The 22,339-nt window shown below is 42.7% G+C and overlaps 1 protein-coding gene across 1 annotated transcript in view; it reads right to left on the reverse strand.

Moving 5' to 3' along the window:
- Positions 1–239: 239 nt before the first annotated feature.
- Positions 240–22,339, reverse strand: part of SPICE1 (spindle and centriole associated protein 1) — a 34,498-nt gene continuing 12,398 nt past the window's right edge. The window contains exons 7-17 of the mRNA XM_074974979.1: positions 21,195–21,337; positions 20,297–20,437; positions 18,061–18,326; positions 14,367–14,498; positions 13,398–13,533; positions 10,229–10,453; positions 8,296–8,762; positions 7,278–7,449; positions 6,107–6,209; positions 5,228–5,315; positions 240–2,232 (exon numbers count right to left, since the gene is read on the reverse strand). Coding sequence (XP_074831080.1) covers positions 2,179–2,232; positions 5,228–5,315; positions 6,107–6,209; positions 7,278–7,449; positions 8,296–8,762; positions 10,229–10,453; positions 13,398–13,533; positions 14,367–14,498; positions 18,061–18,326; positions 20,297–20,437; positions 21,195–21,337 — 1,927 coding nt within the window. The 3' untranslated portion in view covers positions 240–2,178. The remainder of the gene's footprint in view (positions 2,233–5,227; positions 5,316–6,106; positions 6,210–7,277; positions 7,450–8,295; positions 8,763–10,228; positions 10,454–13,397; positions 13,534–14,366; positions 14,499–18,060; positions 18,327–20,296; positions 20,438–21,194; positions 21,338–22,339) is intronic.

Here is a 22,339-nt window from a genome sequence, read left to right on the forward strand (position 1 = left end):
AAAACTCAAACAGTTAAAGGATTTTGCTTGTACTGTGCACTCAGGCAGGATTTTTTGTGTGGAGACACCAAGCATGGAAAACTTCAGCCCCAAGAAGATAAAACTAAGTTAAAAAAAAAGTCTGAAAACTGGGGCTTATCACAGAAACTATTTTTCATTCTTTACTATAGAGGTTGCTACAGTTACATAACAAAATGAAGAGCTATGCACATCCTCATTATTGGATTTTATTTACAGTTTATCATTAAAATTAAAGATTGATACATAAAATATCAAATAAACCTGTACAAGATCACAGCCCCTGGATTATACATTCTCACAGGACCCAAAATAATTTAACATAGCTGCACCAGCACTTGGGTATAGTACTCCATGTAGTTCATCACTGTATCAGAGACCAAGGGCCTGGAGGTAAGAGTTACAATCTGAATTAGACATTTTAAAATTTACCATAAATGTCTTCCTAAAACAAGGAATCTTCAAGTCTGGAAGTCATAACTGATGGGTTAGCCATGCTCCAAGACCAGAGGCAGCTAATGCTCTCAGATTTTTTTGAACTGATCCCTCTATAAGACACATTGCAGCCCTAGTTGAGAAGTGTCCATAGCTTTTAAATCCTAGAAACATTCAAAACGTGTATAAGGAGGGAAATGCCAGAACAGAGGATTCCCTGTTAGGAGGGGAGATTTATAGTATTTTTAAATAGTCTATTCCCTATATACAGCAAATCCTCCATTTTTACATCATACCAGATGGGAGTAGCAATCAGTCCACCTAGAACAGAGGAAGGATGAGCAGAATTAAGAGCAGAGGATCGTCTCATAAAATACTCTAATTCTTTCCATCTTAAGAAATTGAAATGGATCTATGGAACATGCTGAGACTTGAAGGGCTTATACCTGTCTTATAATACAGTTCTATATTGAATAGATGTTTGAAAATATACAAAGACATGTGACATGCTAGCTTACAACACAAAGCACCAGATTTTAGGACTTTGTCCTGACTAAACAGCATTTAATTGCCTGGCCCACCTAGGAGATGGAAAATAAGGTACTAGAAATGAAAAAGTTAGAGGGTGACAAAAAGATGAACTATGGAGCAATCCAGTTGCTCACCTGGATGCCCTAAAGTATTAAGAAATTTCTCACATTGAGGAAGGAGCACCTAATTACCACAACATGGGTGGGAGGGCAGGTAAAGGAGAGAAACTAAACCAGAAAGGATCAATTTATATTAACTTAGGGAAAACAGAATGTATGCCATCTGATCAGGCCCTATATTGTAAGTCAGTGGCAGCCTTTGGTCATTAATCAATCAAAAAACCATATAAAATGGTGAGGGTTATAGCAGAATCTGGAAAAAGGAAGGTATTCTTTCCTTTAAACATATCCCCACATGTAAAGGAAAATCCTGCTCAGCCCCAGAGCTCAGAACAGGGCTGCACAAAAGAGCTGCTCACTGTGGCACAGAAGCAGTAAGACTGGAGTTGTGATGTGAGGCTGGGGGATAGTTTGGAAGCCAAAAGTCAAAACAGTAGCTGCCTCTGTGGTGTTGTGGACATGACTAACCCATCCGTCATGGCTTTCAGACAAGAGGATTCTCTTTGTACAAGAAGATAGCTTCCATAAACCAATCACCACACTCGAAGCATAAGGAGCTGGTTTATTTCTGAGGCAAGTCCTTCAGAGTGACTCCACAAATTGATTCACCAATGGTATTCCAAACTGTTCCGTAACACACACAGCTCTTGTCAACTGGATTGTCCTATTTATTTCCTTATCTTGTGCTGACATGTATCTGAGCTGGTGCATGAAAAAATGGTCTCTTCTCCAGAAGCCCCTTTCTTCAGCATGTCTAATGTTGGTGGATGCATTGTTGAGGTATAGAAATGGGCTAAAATCAGCCTCAATTTAGGTCCTCTTCATCCAATAGGGACTGGACTGTTACATTCCATTCCCACCTTTTGTGTCCCACTCTCCAGGCTATGATTGCAATGCATTAATCTGAAGGAGAGCATAAACATAATAAGCTTATGGACCTCTGTATACTAGTGGCACTGACAAGTAGGCACTTTGAGAGTTAAAATTCATGTTTTGGGGAGAGGGACTGCAGAAACCTACTGGTGGGTCACAAAAAAAATAAATATAAAATAGAGTCTATGCGATTCAGCTTCAGTTACATGATATGCATTGATAGTGCAAACCAGCCTTCTTCTCTTTGCCTCTCCACCTGTGGGACAGAGGGGTAGGGAGAGGAACTGAAGTGAGATTCGTGCAGTCCTTTCACTCCCACAAGCTTACCAGTTATTACCAGCTTCTACAGATCCTCTAGCTTCCCACTATATGACTACTACTATGATAACTTCTCTTTCTGCTATCAGCACTATGACATCTCCCAAGAATACAAATGCTGATCAGACAATGGCCCAGCAGATAGTGTTACTCTAGAGTGTCTCTCTTCTTCCTGTTAAACAAGGAAGCTTTGAAGGAAATCTCACCCTCAGCAAGATGCTGGAAATCTAGATTCTGACTATTTTTCTTTACGTTTGGAAAAAAATTTAATATTCGTTAAATGAGAGTTACTGACAGCACGAGACTAATGCCATGGACGGGCCAAGTAGGTTCTGTGCAAGCTTGCCAGCCTCCCAACCCCGCCTACGGCTCTTACAAATGTATCTCAATCTTTACTTGAAACCCTGTTTGCTTTTTCAGTCAATGGTTGTTTCTAGTCAGACTAAAAAGAGAAGGAGTACTGTGGCACCTTAGAGACTAACAAATTTATTAGTGCATAAGCTTTCGTGAGCTACAGAGCTTATGCACTAATAAATTTGTTAGTCTCTAAGGTGCCACAAGTCCTCCTTTTCTTTTTATAGATACAGACTAACACGGCTGCTACTCTGAAATCTAGTCAGACTGTCATAGGTACCAAATTCTGTGGTGGTTGGATAATGTGCACAAATGTCCACTGGGAGAATACAGTCCTAGCATTACAGGAGAACCTCAGAGTTATGAGCACGTCAGGAATGGAGGATGTTTGTAACTGTGAACAAGCTATGGTTGTTCTTTCAAAAGTTTACAACTGAACATTGACTTAATACAGCTTTGAAACTTTACTAAAAAAAATAAGGGGAAAGCAGCATTTTTCTTCTGCACAGTAGTTTACATTTAACACAGTACTGTACTGTACTTGCTTTTCTTTGTTTCCGCTGCTGCCTGATTGCGTACTTCCAGTTCCAAATGAGGTGTGTGGTTGACTGGTCAGTTCATAACTCTGAGGTTCTACTGTACTTCATTTGTATCTTGTAGTGCTTTAACCCAAGTCTCTAGAGGCAAGTGACTAGTTACATTAACACACTGCAAGAGTGTCCCCTGCATGATGCCCAGATTCTGATTTCTGTTCTTAATCAGAGTAGCTTTTTACTTCAGTTGATTTACTCTGGACTGACACTCGTATAAACAGAGCAGAATCCACCCCAGTATGTGGGGTCAAGCTCCCAGACTGCTGCGCTGGGCATCACAACATGGGGAGTAGACAGCCAGCCCTCTGTGGAGAAAGAGGTGGTTAGGGACTATTTAGAAAAGCTGGACGTGCACAAGTCCATGGGGCCGGACGAGTTGCATCCGAGAGTGCTAAAGGAATTGGCGGCTGTGATTGCAGAGCCATTGGCCATTATCTTTGAAAACTCGTGGCAAACGGGGGAAGTCCCGGATGACTGGAAAAAGGCTAATGTAGTGCCAATCTTTAAAAAAGGGAAGGAGGATGATCCTGGGAACTACAGGCCAGTCAGCCTCACCTCAGTCCCTGGAAAAATCATGGAGCAGGTCCTCAAAGAATCAATCCTGAAGCACTTACATGAGAGGAAAGTGATCAGGAACAGTCAGCATGGATTCACCAAGGGAAGGTCATGCCTGACTAATCTAATCGCCTTCTATGATGAGATTACTGGTTCTGTGGATGAAGGGAAAGCAGTGGATGTATTGTTTCTTGACTTTAGCAAAGCTTTTGTCACGGTCTCCCACAGTATTCTTGTCAGCAAGTTAAAGAAGTATGGGCTGGATGAATGCACTATAAGGTGGGTAGAAAGCTGGCTAGATTGTCAGGCTCAACGGGTAGTGATCAATGGCTCCATGTCTAGTTGGCAGCCGGTGTCAAGTGGAGTGCCCCAGGGGTCGGTCCTGGGGCCGGTTTTGTTCAATATCTTCATAAATGATCTGGAGGATGGTGTGGATTGCACCCTCAGCAAATTTGCGGATGATACTAAACTAGGAGGAGTGGTAGATACGATGGAGGGCAGGGATAGGATACAGAGGGACCTAGACATATTGGAGGATTGGGCCAAAAGAAATCTGATGAGGTTCAATAAGGATAAGTGCAGGGTCCTGCACTTAGGACGGAAGAACCCAATGCACCGCTACAGACTAGGGACTGAATGGCTAGGCAGCAGTTCTGCGGAAAAGGACCTAGGGGTGACAGTGGACGAGAAGCTGGATATGAGTCAGCAGTGTGCCCTTGTTGCCAAGAAGGCCAATGGCATTTTGGGACGTATAAGTAGGGGCATAGCGAGCAGATCGAGGGACGTGATCGTTCCCCTCTATTTGACATTGGTGAGGCCTCATCTGGAGTACTGTGTCCAGTTTTGGGCCCCACACTACAAGAAGGATGTAGATAAATTGGAGAGAGTCCAGCGAAGGGCAACAAAAATGATTAGGGGTCTGGAACACATGACCTATGAGGAGAGGCTGAGGGAACTGGGATTGTTTAGTCTGCAGAAGAGAAGAATGAGGGGGGATTTGATAGCTGCTTTCAACTACCTGAGAGGTGGTTCCAGAGAGGATGGTTCTAGACTATTCTCAGTGGTAGAAGAGGACAGGACAAGAAGTAATGGTCTCAAGTTGCAGTGGGGGAGGTTTAGGTTGGATATTAGGAAAAATTTTTTCACCAAGAGGGTGGTGAAACACTGGAATGCGTTACCTAGGGAGGTGGTAGAATCTCCTTCCTTAGAAGTTTTTAAGGTCAGGCTTGACAAAGCCCTGGCTGGGATGATTTAATTGGGGATTGGTCCTGCTTTGAGCAGGGGGTTGGACTAGATGACCTCCTGAGGTCCCTTCCAACCCTGATATTCTATGATTCTATGTGTCTAGAATCCTCAATACATATGTAGAACACAGCAGTGAAAGCCCATAGCTGAAGAGGATGCTAACATGCAGCCTTATTTAAGTCTTACCTTTGTCCTCTGATTGACAGGTGTCAATTTCATACTTCCCGAAGTGGTACTTAATGGAGAACAAGTCTTGCTAGAGGCACCCGTAGATCTATACGCATGTGAGGTGAGGTGGAAGAGAGAAGGAGGAAGTGAACACTAATACAAGATCAGAGACATGTGCCTGGTATCTACATCAACAGCCTCCAACAAACCACTTAAAGCTTTTTCACAAGCAGCGCTGTTTTGCCAACTGCAAGTATTGAAAAGTTACTGAAATGGAAACATCCTCTTTTGTTATAATGAGGGGGGAAATCTTCATCTCTAACCCAAACAACTAAATTCCAGGGTTTTTTTGTTTTTAAAGTATTACCCAATTTCGTTGTCACAAGAGTTTCACTGCCCACTCTTACACCACACTGCCTGCTTGCCATATTAATTCCTTGGGGCTGGTCTACACTACAGAGCTAGGCTGTGAAAAATTTCATGCCCTGTGCAATGTATTAAGTTAAACTAAGCCCCAGTGTAGGCACTACGAGGTCAATGGAAGATTTTTTCCATTGACGTAGCTACCACCTCTTGCAGAGATGGATTTCCTACAGTGACAGAAGAACCCCTTCAGTCGCTATAGTAGGTAAGAGTTAACAAGCTACACCTGCCACAAAGAGTCAGCAGGGATCAGTCAGTCAAACTCCCAAGAGGATTCCAACACTTGCTAACAGGGTGAGCTCAACAGAAGACACTTGCTACCCTGTTACAGTCCATTTCCCATCTCTACAGATTAGACCGTAATGAAACCATAGAATGCCAATCATACCTGGGAGAATATGGTAATTTAACACAGGAAACTCTCCCACCATTTGTTTGTCACCCACTCAAACAATCTAATGAGTTGGTTTTTACCTTCTTACACTGGCCCCACTCGCAGGGGAAGGAGTATCTCCTTTGGAGTGGTCCATAGTTTCTGCTACTGGAACAGACACCTCAATTGTCCTCTTTTTGTTTTCTAGAGAGTAAGGGAATATTGCTCAATTCTGGTGAAGGTGCAGTAACCCCTCCATGCATGAATTATTTAGTATCTTTCATTTCTGTCTGTTTTATGTTTTTACTTCTCCATTTTCTTAGTTTACTATTTGTATTAATATTGCAATGGCACTGACAGACTCTAATCAGGGATCAGGATCCCATTGTGCTAAGTACTGTACCCCCCCCCACACACACACACACCCTTTGAGTTCTAGCCTTTATGCTTTTTCAGTGGTTTGTTACCTAATGGCCTTTTCCCCTTCCTCAGTTTGCTTGCCATTTCACTTCAAGAAAGGATTAAGTTGTCCTAAGTCTGCAGGACAGTTTAAAAAAAACAAGCATGGTAGCTAATCCATGGAGCTTGAACTAGCAGGGAAGAATAAATTCTGCACTGACTATTCTCTAGTGTGCCATACAGTTTAATCATCTCAGAGGATCCTGCAGGTCCTCTGCAAGGAACCAGACCTAAGGGGAAAGACGTCTCAAAAGGCAGATAGCCCTGGGACACGACTAAGAATCAGATGACCGAATTACTGAGTGGGATTTTTAATGAGAAATTTGAAATAAAATATTGGACTTTTCACTCAGAGAAGCTCTGCAAAAAGGAGGCCTCGTCAAGCTGCTTCCCACTGTGGAAGCAGAACGAGGGGAGGGGAGGCATTCCCTTGCTGCCCATGACTGACAAGTCTAGTTCTGCGCCCAAACTGTAAGCAGGCTAACAAACTCATTGTAGTGGCTCTATGGACATTAGCATGATGAAGAGTGAATACAGCAGGCAATGACAACTGCAGCAATTAATTACATATAAACGTAACTTTGGGAAAATGTTAGCTGATGTATTTTTACCTGTCTCAATGAAATTTAGTAGCTCTAAACAAGGAGAGCCTACACCACATGACCAGACAGCTTTCAGTGGATTGTCAGCAAGTGCACTGTTGACCATACTGTTTGGGAATTGCTGATTTAGTCAACTGAAGGTAGTAGGTACAAAGGTAAATACCTTACTGTAGAGAAAAAAAAAAAAAGGAAAAAAAAAGGGACTACATACCAGTCCAATTTATGGGGGGAGGTAAAATAGGCGATACTGGTGGAGAGATAGGGTTGACAGTGGCCAATTTTTGCTGGTCTATCAGCTGTAGCAGTTTACCACGGGCTTCTGCACTTTGGCGGTTCAGCTCTGTTATTCGTTCCTCCAAGCTCTTTGGTACTTCTGGCAAAGTCTAACACAAATCATTACAAACAAAATAAATTTGAAAGTTTCAAACTTATATAAATGAGAGAGAGAGAAACCACACACACAGAGAGCAAACTGAGGGTAATATGACCATTCTGATGTACTACAGTTCTATACCCACTTTGCACAACTGTAAATAACTAGACACTGTGTAAGACAATGGAGAATTAAGCCCTTAGGCTACAGCTACGCAAGGAAAATTAGGACCCCTAGTTCACCAGCAATGCAGCTCCACTGATGGTAACACGAGTCAAGGCTGTAGTGGAGGCAGGCTTCAGGTGTGTGTGTTGTCTATTGCTACTCAAAGCAGTGGCCTGTCTACACTAACCAGCAGTGCAGGTCAATTCCAGGTCCCAATTTTCCTAGTGTAAACAAAGGCCTCTCTTTCCCACAGACATTAAGGCTAAGCCAATCTGGCTTACATGCAACAAGAGAGTAAGGCTTTTTAAGTCTGCCATGCATCCTTCACTCCCCAGCACGCAGACAGCATTGACTTCCACCTTCCAAAAGGCTGCTTACATTGTTATCATGGCCTCACATGAGGAACTGCAGTTGCAATCTCCAGTGAAAGGAAAATTGGAAGATGAGGGAGTCAAGCTGGCTCAAAGACAGGATGAGGTTAAAAAAAAAAAAAAAAAAAAGAGAGAGAGAGAGACCTCCCCACAAACAAACAAGTTCTTTTATTCGCCCCCTTACAGTGCCAGAGAGAGAGAGAGAGAGAGAGAGAGAGAGACCCAAACCTGATACCAAAAAAAAAAAAATCAATACTTTGTGGGAAATGGAGATGGGGGATGAAGGACAACCCAATCTTTACCTTCTCTTACATTCTTACCTGTCCCTGCATGGCTGATCCTAAACTAGTGTTCATATTTTGCATTGTAATTGGCTGATGCAGGCCATCCCCTGCCTCTTGAGAGCGATCTCTGAATTTGCTCAGCTGAGCTTTGATAACAGAGTTCTGCAGTGTTAGCTCAGCTATCTGTCCTAACAGATCATTGCTTTGAGTGTGCTCCTCAGGTGCACTGGGCTTCTGCTCCTCCCCAGAGCCAGCAATGGCCCATCTGTCCATTGGGGACAAGGTGCTTCTCCCTTGCTGACCATCTGATGGTAAAGAACTCTCCAAGTCTTTGTGTATGGGAGGAATTTGCCACCTCTGGGTGAGGAGACGATTCTCTTCATTTGTGTTCTGAGTTCCCGCAGAGGAAGGTGAGCTCTTTTGCCAGTTTGGCTCTCTCTCAGTGGTTTCCATAGATGGAGAGATGTGGGATGCAGGATATGTTTGAACTGTCTTCTTCAATGCTACAGACAAAGAGTAAAGGAACAGCAAACAAGCGGTCTTCAACATGGGGAGTGACTGTGCAGTACTAACCTAATGGAGCTAAGTCACAGAGAAGGGCTTGAACTGTAACACTCAACCAAGGATGGGGACATGGATAGTTTTCTATTCAGGGTACACCATTGGCTCATGTTCCCCAAATCAGAGGTCACTGCAAGTATTTTAACAATTACAATAGAACCGCAGAGTTACAAGCACTAGAGTTATGAACTGACCGTTAGAACGAGAAGTACGCAATCAGGCAGCAGCAGAGACAATCCCCTGCCCCCCAAACAAAAAAAACCAAATACAGTACAGTACTGTGGTAAATGTAAGCTATTAAAAATGAAGGGAAAGTTTAAAAAAAGATGTGACAAGATAAGGAAACTGTTTCTGTGCTTGTTTCATTTAAATTAAGATGGTTAAAAGCAGCATTTTTCTTCTGCATTTCAAAGCTGTATTAAGTCAATGTTCAGTTGTAAACTTTGAAAGAACCACCATAATAGTTTGTTCAGAGTTATGAACAACTTCCATTCCTGAGACATTTGTAACTCTGAGGTTCTACTGTACTTGGATTTAAAGCTAGCAGAGGGGAATGGGCTGAAGAGCCAAGGAAGAGAGGAGCTGAACTTTTCAGTTTGCAATATCAGTTGGAAACTCTGAAATACATTTATTTTGTGGCTGAGTAAGTCCTCCATTTTATAAAGATTGATCGCTAGTTATTTTCTGCTTTGTTACAGCCCAGAATCAACATCAGAGGAAATATGCAAAATGCTGAAAATAGCACGTGTGAGTTACCCGCTGCTAAGCCAGCGCAGTTTGTCTTTTCCCAAATTACAGCATTTGAGTACAGAGCAATTCTCTCAATTCTCTCAGAATTTGGAAGTAAATCTGTAGTTTAGGAGTTTAGGAGTTAACATTTTTTAAAACAGGTTTTTTAAGAAATTTAACATCTAATGACAGACCATTTATCACCCCTAACAATAATAATATAGTGCAAACTCTTCAGACTTCCCATATGGTTAAAAACTTACTGAAACCTTGCACATAGGCTACATTTAAAAATTATTTTTGAGGATTAATAGTCATTTTATTTCTGTCATGCTTTGTAACTGAAAGTTTACTCGTCAGCAGGGGCTGCAGAAATTGAGAGTCAGTCGTCAACAGAAAGATAAGCAAACAGGAGAGGGCAGAAACACAGCTCCAGCTGCAGAGGCAAGAGACCTGGTTTCTGATGCCAGGCAGCTTCTAATGGTGTCAGGCACCTAGCTGCCCCAACTGAACTTGCATAGAAGGGCTGCCTCCAAAAAAACAAGTGGGCAAGGCCAAATCCTGGTGGAAGTTCATTCAACAAAGAATTACTATTTGAAAGAGGGAGCACAATATATTTGACACCATATGTGAAGGATAATGATCTCATTCTGTCCAAAGACACAGACCACCATCTCACCATTCTGAAAAGGAGGGAATTCCTGGATACTCTTCTGTCTAGGTGGAGATAACAATACAGCTGGCTGGAACACATGAGCTGGCAAACTGCTGCCTGCCACTACAGCATCTGGGGGACTTGACCACTGATGAAGTTTCACAGGCAGCTCCTCCTGTGAGAATGCAAGTGTGTTTTCCCTTCTGAAAAGATTGGTCCTGGGCACAGTGGAGTATAATACAGGCTTCTCTGAAGACGACAGACAAGGCAAGAATTGGGGGCATTAGAAACAAAATATTTTAGTACATGAGCAACAGAAAAATAAATTCCTATCAAGATAGGTCCTGCATTCAGATGACTGAAAACATGGTGGAGGGGGGAAGAGGAGAGGAGGGGGAAATTTACCTAATAGTATTTTACCTTTGATGAAGAGCACACTTGGAAAGGATACAAAACCTTAATATACCTAATGTAACCTTCTTTCTGTATTTCTGAAATGGCTTTCCATCTCCAAGATGGAAATTAACAAACTTCAGTGATCAGATTGTAGAACACCCCATAAGAGACTGTCACCAAGCATGCGACTTGTCAGTTGTTCAGAATGCACACAAATATGCGTTTGACGCTTCATTGTAAAGTGGGCTGGTTGACAGAAATTTAGCTGTTACCACTCTATTTCCAGTCATTCTGTGCTGTATACCCTTCTTTTAAAATCCACTCTAACTAGTATGCACATAGCCATCTAAACCATGGCTGCCATTCTCATCTAACTGCTTGCCTATGACTGGTTTGTGTACACGTCGCCATCTGCTTTGGACATGCCAGGGAAGCACAAAATGAAAAACATGACGGCAGTGTTACAGCTGGTTGTGAGATCATACTTAGTTGGAGTACACACACACACACACACCCACCCCCCTTAGCCCCCATTTGTGTGACCTTATATCTGGATTTCCCCTTAACAGTTTTGTTCAGGGCATTAATGCCTGAAAGGGAAAACTGTAGGAGGGATAAAGCAGGACATGGCTGATCACAGAACTGAATGGCTGCATAACAGCGCTCTTAAATGTAAAGAGCCAAAAGGGAACTGGTCTGTCAGAGGCATTGCGTAGAGTTTGTAGCAGATGTTACTAACTAATGTCAGATTACAGGGAGTCTACTGCTCAGAATCACTGTTCCTCAGTAACCTTAACAAGGAATGAGAAAATCCTTCTTTATATTTTCCCCAAGTAGAAGTATCCTTCCAGAGCTTCTTTCCTATGTGTGGAGCCCTGTGTGGATACAAAATTTGTATCTGCATGCGATCTGTGATCCGCAAACATGGTCCACGGATATAAAACGGAAATACACCGATTTGCAGGGCTTTACCCATGTGCCATTTGCCTCCTCAGCACCAGCTCCTCCAACTGACTCATATGAGGCAGTTGGCTTCCTTGATTATCAACTACCTGCTGAAGTAACTAATGAGTTAGCCTCCTCTATTACTGCATCAGAAACACCTGGCTTCAGTCTCTGAACCATCCAGAGAGGAGTCAGAAGGGAACAAGAACTCTCCTTCGTCAGGAGGTACAGAAAGAAACATGCTTTGAAGCTCTGACTCTTTTGAAAGAGTATTTTTGGAAGACATCCCAAAGAGGACAGAGCATTTGGAGGGGTTACTTGTGTTCAAAGAAGGGGAGCTTTGCTCTGAAACCTCTGGAGTCACAGCAGGAGCAGCTACAAGGGCTCTTCCTGAACAGAATCCTCATAGAAAGAGTAAGGAAAGGGCCATTAATTGTAATAGAAATGTTTGTGGTATAACCACATCTACAGCATAGGTCCATGGTTGGTTACATGACTGATCCTCACAGTCCAGATTGAAGCTTGGAGCTGCCAGTGAGGTGAAAGAGGGGATGTTAGAGAGCTTATTCTTTCACTCTCCCACTTCCCTGGTCCTTCTTGCATGAATAGAGAGCAACAATACCCGAAGACTGAAGGTGCAAACAATTCAATGTTTATTGGGGTGAACTTCCAGCAAGCTTAAATCCAAGTTCCTTTTTCCTTATTTTCGAATCCCAACTTACTTCCTGTTTGCCCCTAATTTATATAGTAATATTCTTAGCTATACCTTAACCAATCATCCTACTGAAATTTAACTAACCAATCCTAACATATTGTAACATGATTAGCTAACCAATTATACCCCCCCACCTTAGTTAGTTTACACCCAGCAAAATTAATTATACAGCAGACAATCACAGAACCAGACAGAGACCATGCCAATAAACAATAGCAAAGTGGGAACTATAATGACAAAACAATACAGAAGCGAGGATTTCACAACTACATCTATAAAGACATAAGGGTTTCCCAGCTGCGTCTATTGATAAGTGAGTTCTTACCAGACAGAAAACTATCAACCTAAATTTCCTTTTACATCTTCTAGGCACTTCCCTTTCTCTGGAGGTGACAGGCATTATCAGGACAGGAGTGTATTCCTAACAGCCCAACAGCACCTTCTTTCAGTGTGACTAGTTTGGAATGGGAGGATGTGACCGGTCGCTTCCCAGCTTATGGCTGCCTCTGTTGCTTAGCCAAAGGCCTTAGCCTAAGAACAGGGCCTCAGACTGTCACAGTAAGAGAAGGACCTTACACTGGCAGACAGTGGTTTTGATTCTTTCTTTTATACCTCTGATTAGCCAAGTGATAAGAATACACCTAAATTCTTAAAGTACAGGCCTTTGCAGACAGGCCTGAATATCTATATCCTAACAGGGGAGACCAACCAGAACTGTATAGAAAAGAATATTAAATAAACAAACGAGGACAAGATGCCTGTAAAATCCAAAGGTTAGCAGCTGTGTCTCAGGGCAGAGCGTATGAGATAAGAGCTGTTTACTGTGGCACAGAAGCAGACAGCAGTTCCCAGGTTTATATGGGAGGTACCTAGAAGACTCAAAGAGGATCCATCAATCAGCCTCGGACTAGATGATTGTGTATGACAATTTACTGCCAAGCATGATAGTTACCATCTGGCATAGTCCCACTGAATTCAATGAGATTACAACAGGTGTCTGCTGGATCAAGTTCTGGTTTGTGTCAATGATTTTTGGCAACTATTCCATACTGTCATAGGAGTTGCTTGGAGCTGAGGGTGTTTTCCAAAGTGACACCTAGGATTCTAAAGTTACTAATGCGCTGAAACGACACCTACCTTGACTGTTGACTGGAACTCCAAAATCTGTTGGACTTCGCCCTCTGTTAGGATCTGTTATAGGGAGGCTTTTGAATGCCTGAGTGAGTGAAATCAACTGTTCATCTGTTACCACCATATATTGCTGAAGCCTTTTCTAAGGGAGGGGAAAAAAAGCCACATAAACAGAGATCTGTGTTCTAGGGACAAAAATTAGACAGATGTATTATTCCTCTGTTTCCCCACTTAGTGCCAAAGCTTTAATCTGAACCCAGTGAGGTGCCACAAAAAGGCATCTCTGCACTTGTCTCCCCTATATCTCTCTCCTCTTTTTCCTTCCTGACTAGCCCCATCTTTTACTGATTATCCCCCAATGCTCCCCATCCTCCTCTTCCTTCTCCAGGTTGCTTTCTCTTATGGCTGCAACTTCCATCCTAATTCACAACAGCTGCAGAGTGACACGGTGAAACTAATAAGACCTCAAGTCAGTTCCACTTCACTGCCCCTCTAGTATTAATATTGTGAAAGCAAAGAGGCAGAGTTTTAAGCATGTAGACTGCACAGTGGGTGTCCATTAAAGTAAGGCTAAGCTGTACTAAAATAAATCTTCTGTTAAAGTTTAAAAGGATTTTCTCAAAAAAATGTTTCTCATTACTCCTTTTGATAGGAATTTGGAGCTTGTTGAAGTGAGGAGAATATACCACTAGTTAGAAGGAGGCACAGAGGGTTGGCATTACACTTCCACAAACCCCCTCTATCACAACGCCCCCGCTATTACGTTCCTCGTATCTTTAACTATCATATTTTCAATGCTGATTTGTAGCGCCATCCCTTGCTGATAAAGTCCTTTGCCCCCTATGCTGCTCTGCCAATGCACGTCAACTCAGAAACATCACTCTAGAGATAAAGAGCCTGCTTAAATCTTTCACTGCATTAGTTCCTGCCTTGGGCTTCATAGGGTGTCAAAGGAAAGGCTCAACATCTTTGTACCTGTATGGCAGCATTTTCTTCTCTGACCAGAAGGATTTCAGTTGTCAGAGCATCAATCAGTGCTCTGTGTTCATTCAGCACCCCGTCAAGCTGCTGCCTCATCGCTGCTTCCTGACGCAGCTGCATCTCACTCTGAGGGGGTGGGGGATGAAAAACAATCAATCATCAATAGAGGTTCATGTTTACAAGAGGGAGTAACTCCAAACCTTGCTATCAAGTTAACACAGAAATACAGCTTTTGCTACCAGCTTTAAGGTGATGTCAGTGTTACCATTGCAATCCCGTTTTATTGCACATACAAACTGATACTCTGCTTGACTTGTGTTATTGTCCCTTTCCCACTCTCCCATGATGGCACACGAGTAGGGAAGACCTTTCAAACTCCTATGCTTCTTTCTTCACAGCCTTTACGAAAGAGACATAACCAGCTCTTGGTGAAGCATTCTCATTCTACTCAGACTTCAACTCCATACTATAGGATTACACACAGAAGACAATGTAGTTAAGGGTGCTGGACAGTGCTTTGTGCTGCTCGTGTTTGGCTTGATCTTCCTGGCCATTCTGGTGAAGAGAGGTCAGACCAATTGAGGGAGAAGGCATCTGTTCTCCAGTATTGTTTCTACCAGGGCTGGGAGCAGAAGAGATCAGATTTTTTTTCCCCCCTTGTTGGAAGCAAAACAGGTCTATTTAGAAAATGCCCCATTAGAGGGACATTAAGCAGAGGATATTGTTGTTCAGATCCCACTCCCCTGAGATCGACAGTTTGTAAATTGCTCTTATTCTTTAACATAAGCTAATGCAATGGAGACACATTTCCTCTCTGTCCAGGGAGGATTCTAGATGCTTCCTCCCACCGGCAGTGAGGAGCTGAGAGTCCTGCCTTGCCTGCTGACATAGACCACTGCCATCTTGTCGACAGTCGTGGTCAAGAGAGGGGAGAGGTGTCTCAGGACATTAGTGATGGCACTGATCTCCAGCCAGCTGCTGCGCCTCCTGGATTCTGCTGAAGATCATTTGCCCAGCTATGAGTGTGACAGCAAGAAGGCTGACACAGGAGTCTATGATCCTTGTCACTGCTGGATCTGAAAGAGGTTTTCCTTGAGTTTTGTATATCATGCTACCACTGTAGGGACGCCAGCATTGATGACATGAGATACAGAGGACTACACGTGGAATCCTCAGTGATTCCCCATGGAGAAAATGAGAGCCTGGAGAGGTTGTGTGTGGAGAAAGATCCACTGGACTGTGACTGTGCTAGACACATCAGAGATCAAGCAGGTAGAGTGCTCCTCCAAGTGGTTATCTGTGAGTTATGAACAAGACGATCTACATCCTTTATTCTGAGGATGCACAATCTGGCCCCCAAATGCTGGAGATCCTGAGAAGTGTTGGGGAGCTCTTTTCCAGGTTAAAGACAAAAGCTGTGCCTCTGCAGAGCTTGAATTACCCAACTGAGCATCTCAGATGGCTTCTGCTGGCACTCAGACTAAATGAGAATGTCACCTGTATAGTAGTAAATGTAAATCCTCTCCTCCATCAGGGCTATCAAAATCTTGGAGAAAAGCTGTGAGGCCAAAGAGGGGGACAAAAGAAGGATCATGTATTGGAAATGATAATTGTCCAGAGTGAAGCACAGATACTGACAGGCAGATATAAGAGGACATGCTGGTATATCTCCTTTAAGCCTATGGAACACAGGTAAACCACTTTCTGAATCTCTTAAAACTAGGAAGGATAGGTTTTCTAGCCTGACCTGGATGTACCAGACTGTTTGATTGGTTTAGGTACGGACAGAGCCAGGACTGAGCAGAACTATTCCATACTTTTGGGGAACTCAAATCAGTCTGAAATAAGAGCTCTGGGCCCTAGTGGTGTTGGGGGACAGGGTCAGTGACTGCAGCCAAATGTGTCTCTTAGTCTTACGTGCTTTGTTTATGGTGTGCCAGGAGAGGAAGGCTTTTGAAGTGGAGGTAGGGCATACACAGCACAAACCAGTATTGAGGTGTGTAAGTGCTCTAATTTTTTTTTGTCCAATGGATCTTTGTTGGCAATAGCATTCACAGGATGAGTGGCTTTGTTTTTTTTTTTATTATATATATATATATATATATATATATATATATAAAAGCAGTAAGAAGAATTCAGTTCAGGGACATGACCAAATTTATTCTTTTCTTTAGGGATTTTATACAGTTTGGCATAGATCTCAGCAGTAGAGGGTTTTGGGTTTTTTTTCCCCTTTTCACAGAGCTATTCTGCATTTATTGCCTCCTCCAAAGAGTTTAGTGTTCGAAATGCAGGAGTCTCTTGCTTTTATATTTAGAGGTAACCTTAGCAAAGGCTTCAAGAGACCAGAGTTTCCCTTCCTGCATTACTTATTTTAAGGATAATGTACCAATATCCTATCAGAAGTTCTGGATTCTGAGTCTATCTCCAGGACAGGAGCCAGAGGAGAATTCACTCTCCACAGAAGAGGAGGAAATAACCTCTCTGGAGGCTCCAAGACCCCTTGGAATGCTCTTTCTAGGATGTGTGGCCCATCCCTTGGCAACTCCTGGCTGGCTGAACGGGGAGGGAGGTTAGCTAGGCAAATAAGCCAGGGCTGCAGAGTCCTTCAAGCATAACCTCCATAATAGCTTTAAGGAGAAGACAGTGGACTGTGATGGTATCATACAGGCAGCATCTCAGTAAGGAACAAGGGTCTCTGGGTGCACAAGCACCACCACCAAGGGGACAGTCCCAAGGGTTACCAGTATCAAATATGGTATGGCTGTATTTGGCTTAGCCACTGCAAAAAGAGCAGGGGACAGCCCCACAAGTCACACAGCTATGGCTGTATCCCTTTCAATCATGGTTTGACTGCATGGCCCACAGACCATATCTATGGGCTGGACATCACTCAACTCTCTCAAGACCTGAATGGAGACTCACTTCCAATGATGACAGTGACAGATGGTCAGGAATCAATTTCAGCCCAACTTCAGCCCTGCCTGGTCAACAGTATTTTTCAACTAGGGTGAGGGACCAGCCTCTGCTGTTTGTGATGCAACCTCATCTGTGCCTCAAACACAGAGTTATAGCCTACCCAAATCTTCGCAGTCCAGGCCTAGGTCCAGTGCTCCCAATGAGGGGAGCACAGCACAAGGAAGCAACACAACAGAAAGGAGAACTGTCATCCAAACGCAAGGGTCTAAAAAACCCTGTGCTCAGAGCAGAGCGGTTCACTGTGAAACAAGCAGCAGCTAGGTGCTGTGATGTAGTTCCCAGGCACTTGTGGAGGGACCAGGAAGGGATGGAGATCTTTAGCATATAACTAATTCCAAAGCCCACATACCTAAGACAGATAGACAAAAACCAGCTGATTATGAACAAAGAAACATTTAAACACCCAATATTCTGAATATGCATTTAATTTTTATAGTTTTAGAAAGTGTTCTAAGTGGACTACATCTCTCATTGAAGTAAATGAGAGACCTCCTGCATTTCAGTTCAGTGAACTCCTGCCCGTTTATTAGAGAGAGCATAGTTTCTGAATTAATTTTATCTTTTTTAAATTGCACACAAACAGATATTGAGATTGCAAAGTAAATGACTTGGAAGTTAGGAAATGTCTAAGTTAAGGTTGTAAATTAATCTGTAATCTTTGTGCTTATTCATTCTAGCTACAGGAGCAGTTCACATAACATCTACTCACCTCCTTGAGGTAGCGCATCAGACGACAGAGTGTGTTCACCAGTGACATGGTGAACCCTGTGAGGCCATGACCGTTTTGCATTCTCTGTACTTCACGGCCTGTCCATCGCTCATATTCCTCCATTTCATGCTCCACTTCATGTATCATGTGATTCAGGACATCCAAGCTGGATTTGCCGCCGCTTGGGAGTTCGAAGGAAACTGCATTAGCAAGAGAATCATTTCTTCTCTGTTTGGAAGCCATCTGTGCCGTTTGATTTCTTTTCACTGAAAGATAGACAGACGACAAAAAAAATCCTTTAAATTCCAACTGAGTTTAACAATGTTTGTGATTCCAATCAAAACAGACTAATTTGTGTTGAAATAAGCCATGGGAGAAGTACTCTGTTCCAGCACTATAATGGACAAAGGAACATCAAAGATAGATGCATCCTAGTCATTCAGATTAATACAGTTTGTTTCTAAATCCTCAGAAACTGGACTTAACTCTGAGGACCACCCTAGTGACTTTCAAGGAGGCAGAGACCACACTTGGTTTACACATATGGTAAATGAACATCAAAATAAAGGCACCAACTCCAGCATTTGTTTATACTTTTATCTTCCTTGGCAGATAATTTGAAACTGTTTGTGGGTGAACTCCAACAACCATGGAAATATACAGCTGATCAACAGCCTTCAGCCCACAAGTACAGGGAAGGACAACTGTACATTGAATTTCTCCTCCTTCAGGCCTCACTTTGGGAACCCCTGGTCTAAATTTCTGCAGAACCAACACTGTGTAGAAGAGCTGACTCTTCTACAAAACCCTAAGTATTGAATACATAGATTGAACATCACCATAGATCTATGCAATACAGCACAGAAAAAGTTCCAGGGAGTGCATGAGGACAGCTATGTAGAGAGGTACAGGTGAGTTAGCAGGGAAGTGAGTAGCATGAAGGTACCCCATCTACATTCCCCAACCTCCCATGGACCTTTGCTATGCTCCTCAGCAGGAGTCAAAGTTTGATAGACCTGCTCAGGCGTATCTGACCAAGACTTAGCGGTGGGGAAGCAGAGCTGAGGCGTAGTGGGTGGGATGGGACTTGCAGCAGAAAGTGCACCTATACTTAAGCTACTAGCTCCACTCCTGAGGCATCTTCTCTGTCTGACAATCTTCTGAAAAACTACAGGAAGCGAGTCCTCATATGATGAGCCGGAGTGAATCAACTGGAATAGAACTGCTGCTGAAGAAGGTTATAACCTCCCAGCATCTCAAAGCATATGGATGACACTCCATCCCCAAAAACCCTTAAAACACCCTTGTATGTCCTACATGGCAGCTCCCCCACTTGACTCCCCACAGTCCTGCTACCTGGTGGTACCAAAATAGCAGTGGCAATATGAAGCCCTGGCAATGCCACATTGAATCCAGAGCTAGTTCCTCATGACATTGTTGCCTCTTTTGCACAGTGAATCAGTAATAGCACGATGTGGATCCCAGTCCATATGAACTGAGGTATTAACCCACGAAGACTGCACTTCCCCTCTCAGCCACTTCATGCAAATTTATTCAGTTATGAGGAGTAAGTGGAACTATTCTTTATGCACAGAATTGTCAAATTTCATAAGTGTCCTATCCATACAGCATTATGTGATAGACGTTTTAGAAGTTGGGAGGGACCTGGGTAGAGAGACTGTTTTGGGTCCTCCCTCCCCCTTTTGAAGTCAAAGGCACCTAAAAAAATTCAGACAACATCCAGACCAAATTACATACAGGAAGAATTTTTAAATGTTTCCTAAAAATTAGTAAGTATTTTCCTAAAACAATTTAAATAAAAATTTCAAATTGTCCCCTGAAGGGCTGTTGTGCCAAATTTGGAGACTAAATTCAAAACACAAGATTTCAGTCCTTTATGAGCAAATCATAATGCAATCATAACTATGTAGTCACTACTTCTACCTCTGTAATCTTAGCAAATACCAGAGCTGAAAGTAAAACTCCAAGCAAAGAGAGAGTGTACTGTAACCAGGGATCACAAGCAGTAAAGAATTCTCCTCTTTCCCTATCAGCTTAAGTACTAAATTGCCACTGTATCTTGACTTTTAACTCCAATAAATGACATTGATAATCAGTACCGTTTAATGAAAATATGGTCTCAACCAGAGTTTTAAGGGACACTGGAGGAAGGCAGATACACTGTCTCAGGTACAAGTTACTTTGGATGAAATATTCATTTTAAAAAGGATCAGACCTTTTGTTGAAACTTGCTTTTGCTTTCTTGGGTTTGGGTTCAGCACTTGTCTCACAGTGTAAGAGGAATCTGAAGTCTGCTCTTCATCTTCATTCTGAAGCCTTGAATGGACTCTCTGGACTACTCTGGTAGCATTGAGGGCTGATTAAAAACAAAAAAAAACAAATCACACATACGAGCCCACACACACAACTTTAAGTGATTAACTGTAAAATATTTCATCCAATGCACTAAATGTCTCAACAACAACTATATGGGTGAAACCAGACAATCACTACACTCGCAAATGAACTCACACACCAAAATGATGAGACAAAAACACCGTATCACCTGTGGGCAAACACTTTTCACAAAACAAATCACTCCATATCTGACCTCTCAGTCCTCATCCTCAAAGGAAACCTGCACAACAACTTCAAAAGATGAGCCTGGAAGCTTCAATTCATAACTTTGCGAGATGCTAAAAATAATGGACTTAATAAAGACACTAAATTTACGATTTATTCCAACAACAATCTGTCACACACTAACCCCCCTTTTTTGTCCTATGACTAGAGAGATGTTAACAGGTCACTTCACTTAGAATACGTGTTAACTACTGATGCTAAACCATCTGTTCCACCTTGTATTTAGTTGTGACACGGAGTACATTTACCAGACTGAAGAAGAGCGCTGTCTCGCTCAAAAGCTCGTCTCCCTCGCCAACAGAAATAAAAGATCTCTCACCCACCTTGTCTCTATTTATAAACACAATCAAACTGCCTGCGCCTTACTCCGCTAACCCAACTCAGATTTCTAAAACTCAATTCCTGTCCCTTCTCGCCACTAAGATTATTCTGAGTAAGATGCTGTTAGCAGCCTATGTCCTTTGAGAGTTAATGTTTTAGCAGAGCCAAACCTGCACCTCCTGACGATGGCAAAGCAGTTGTTGGAGTCACAGCTACATTTGCTTTCTGTGATGGGGTAGGTGTTCTCAGTTGCTTCTCAGCCCATAGCTGGGAAGCCCCGGTAGTGTTTTCTTCTTTCAGTAAGTGGAGTAGCCTATATATAAGCATAAGAGAGAGTTCAAGGGTACACTGAAATCTGAAGTGACAATGCTTACAGCTAATCTTTACCATCTATCCATAAAAAGCCTCTCAAAAAGTCTTTACTCCTGGGGGAATTCTGTGCCACTGCACATGTGCAGAATTAATGTCCCCTGCAGAGTTCTTTGCTTCCCTGGAGAAAAATGATTTTCTGACAGAGAATCAAAACAAAGCCACAAGAATGCCCTCAGGAGTAAAAAGTACTTAAAATTGCTCAAACAAATTCCCCATTAATGCAAAGCCTCAAAATCCTAGAAAGGAGTTAAATCCTTCCCCACTCTATTTTAGTTATACAAGTAGTCCTCCACTGTAACCAACACAAGGCTGGTCTACATTATGAAGGTTAGAGTGGCATAGCTACAGCTACACAGCTGTAACCCCGTAGCGTAGATGCACTCTACAATGACAGAAAGGGTTCTTCTGCCACTATAGTAACTCCACCTTCCCAAGTGATGGTAGCTAGGTTGACGGATGAATGCTTCTGTTGATTTAGCTGCATCTACACCAATGTTTTAGGCTGGTGTAGTTGCGGCACTCAGGAGTGTGGATTTTTCACATTCCTGAGTGCTTTAGCTATAACAAGCTAAGCTTTAACCTTACAGCAGGCCATGGTGACATGACATTTGACGTTTCCTCCAATGACACCAGGAAGTGTGCTACTTTAAAAACTCCAACACAACAGCCTTCAAACCCAATGCTACTTTCCTCAGTCAACTCAAATACACATTGCTATAGTTGCAAACCAACATGGCCAAATGTAATAAAAATTCTATATAAAAATTTCATTCACAATATAAGTTGCTGAAGTCAATACAACACTGATGGAGAACCCCAATCAAGGAAGCAAAAAGGTACGTCTATACGAACCTACACCCACCACAGACATCCACACTAATCCACTAACACATACAGCAGACCTTCAACAAACGCACACCACTACCCACAATCACTCGAACAT

The sequence above is a fragment of the Natator depressus genome, chromosome 1 (assembly GCF_965152275.1).
Source record: "Natator depressus isolate rNatDep1 chromosome 1, rNatDep2.hap1, whole genome shotgun sequence".
In the NCBI taxonomy this organism is placed as follows: Eukaryota; Metazoa; Chordata; order Testudines; family Cheloniidae; genus Natator; species Natator depressus.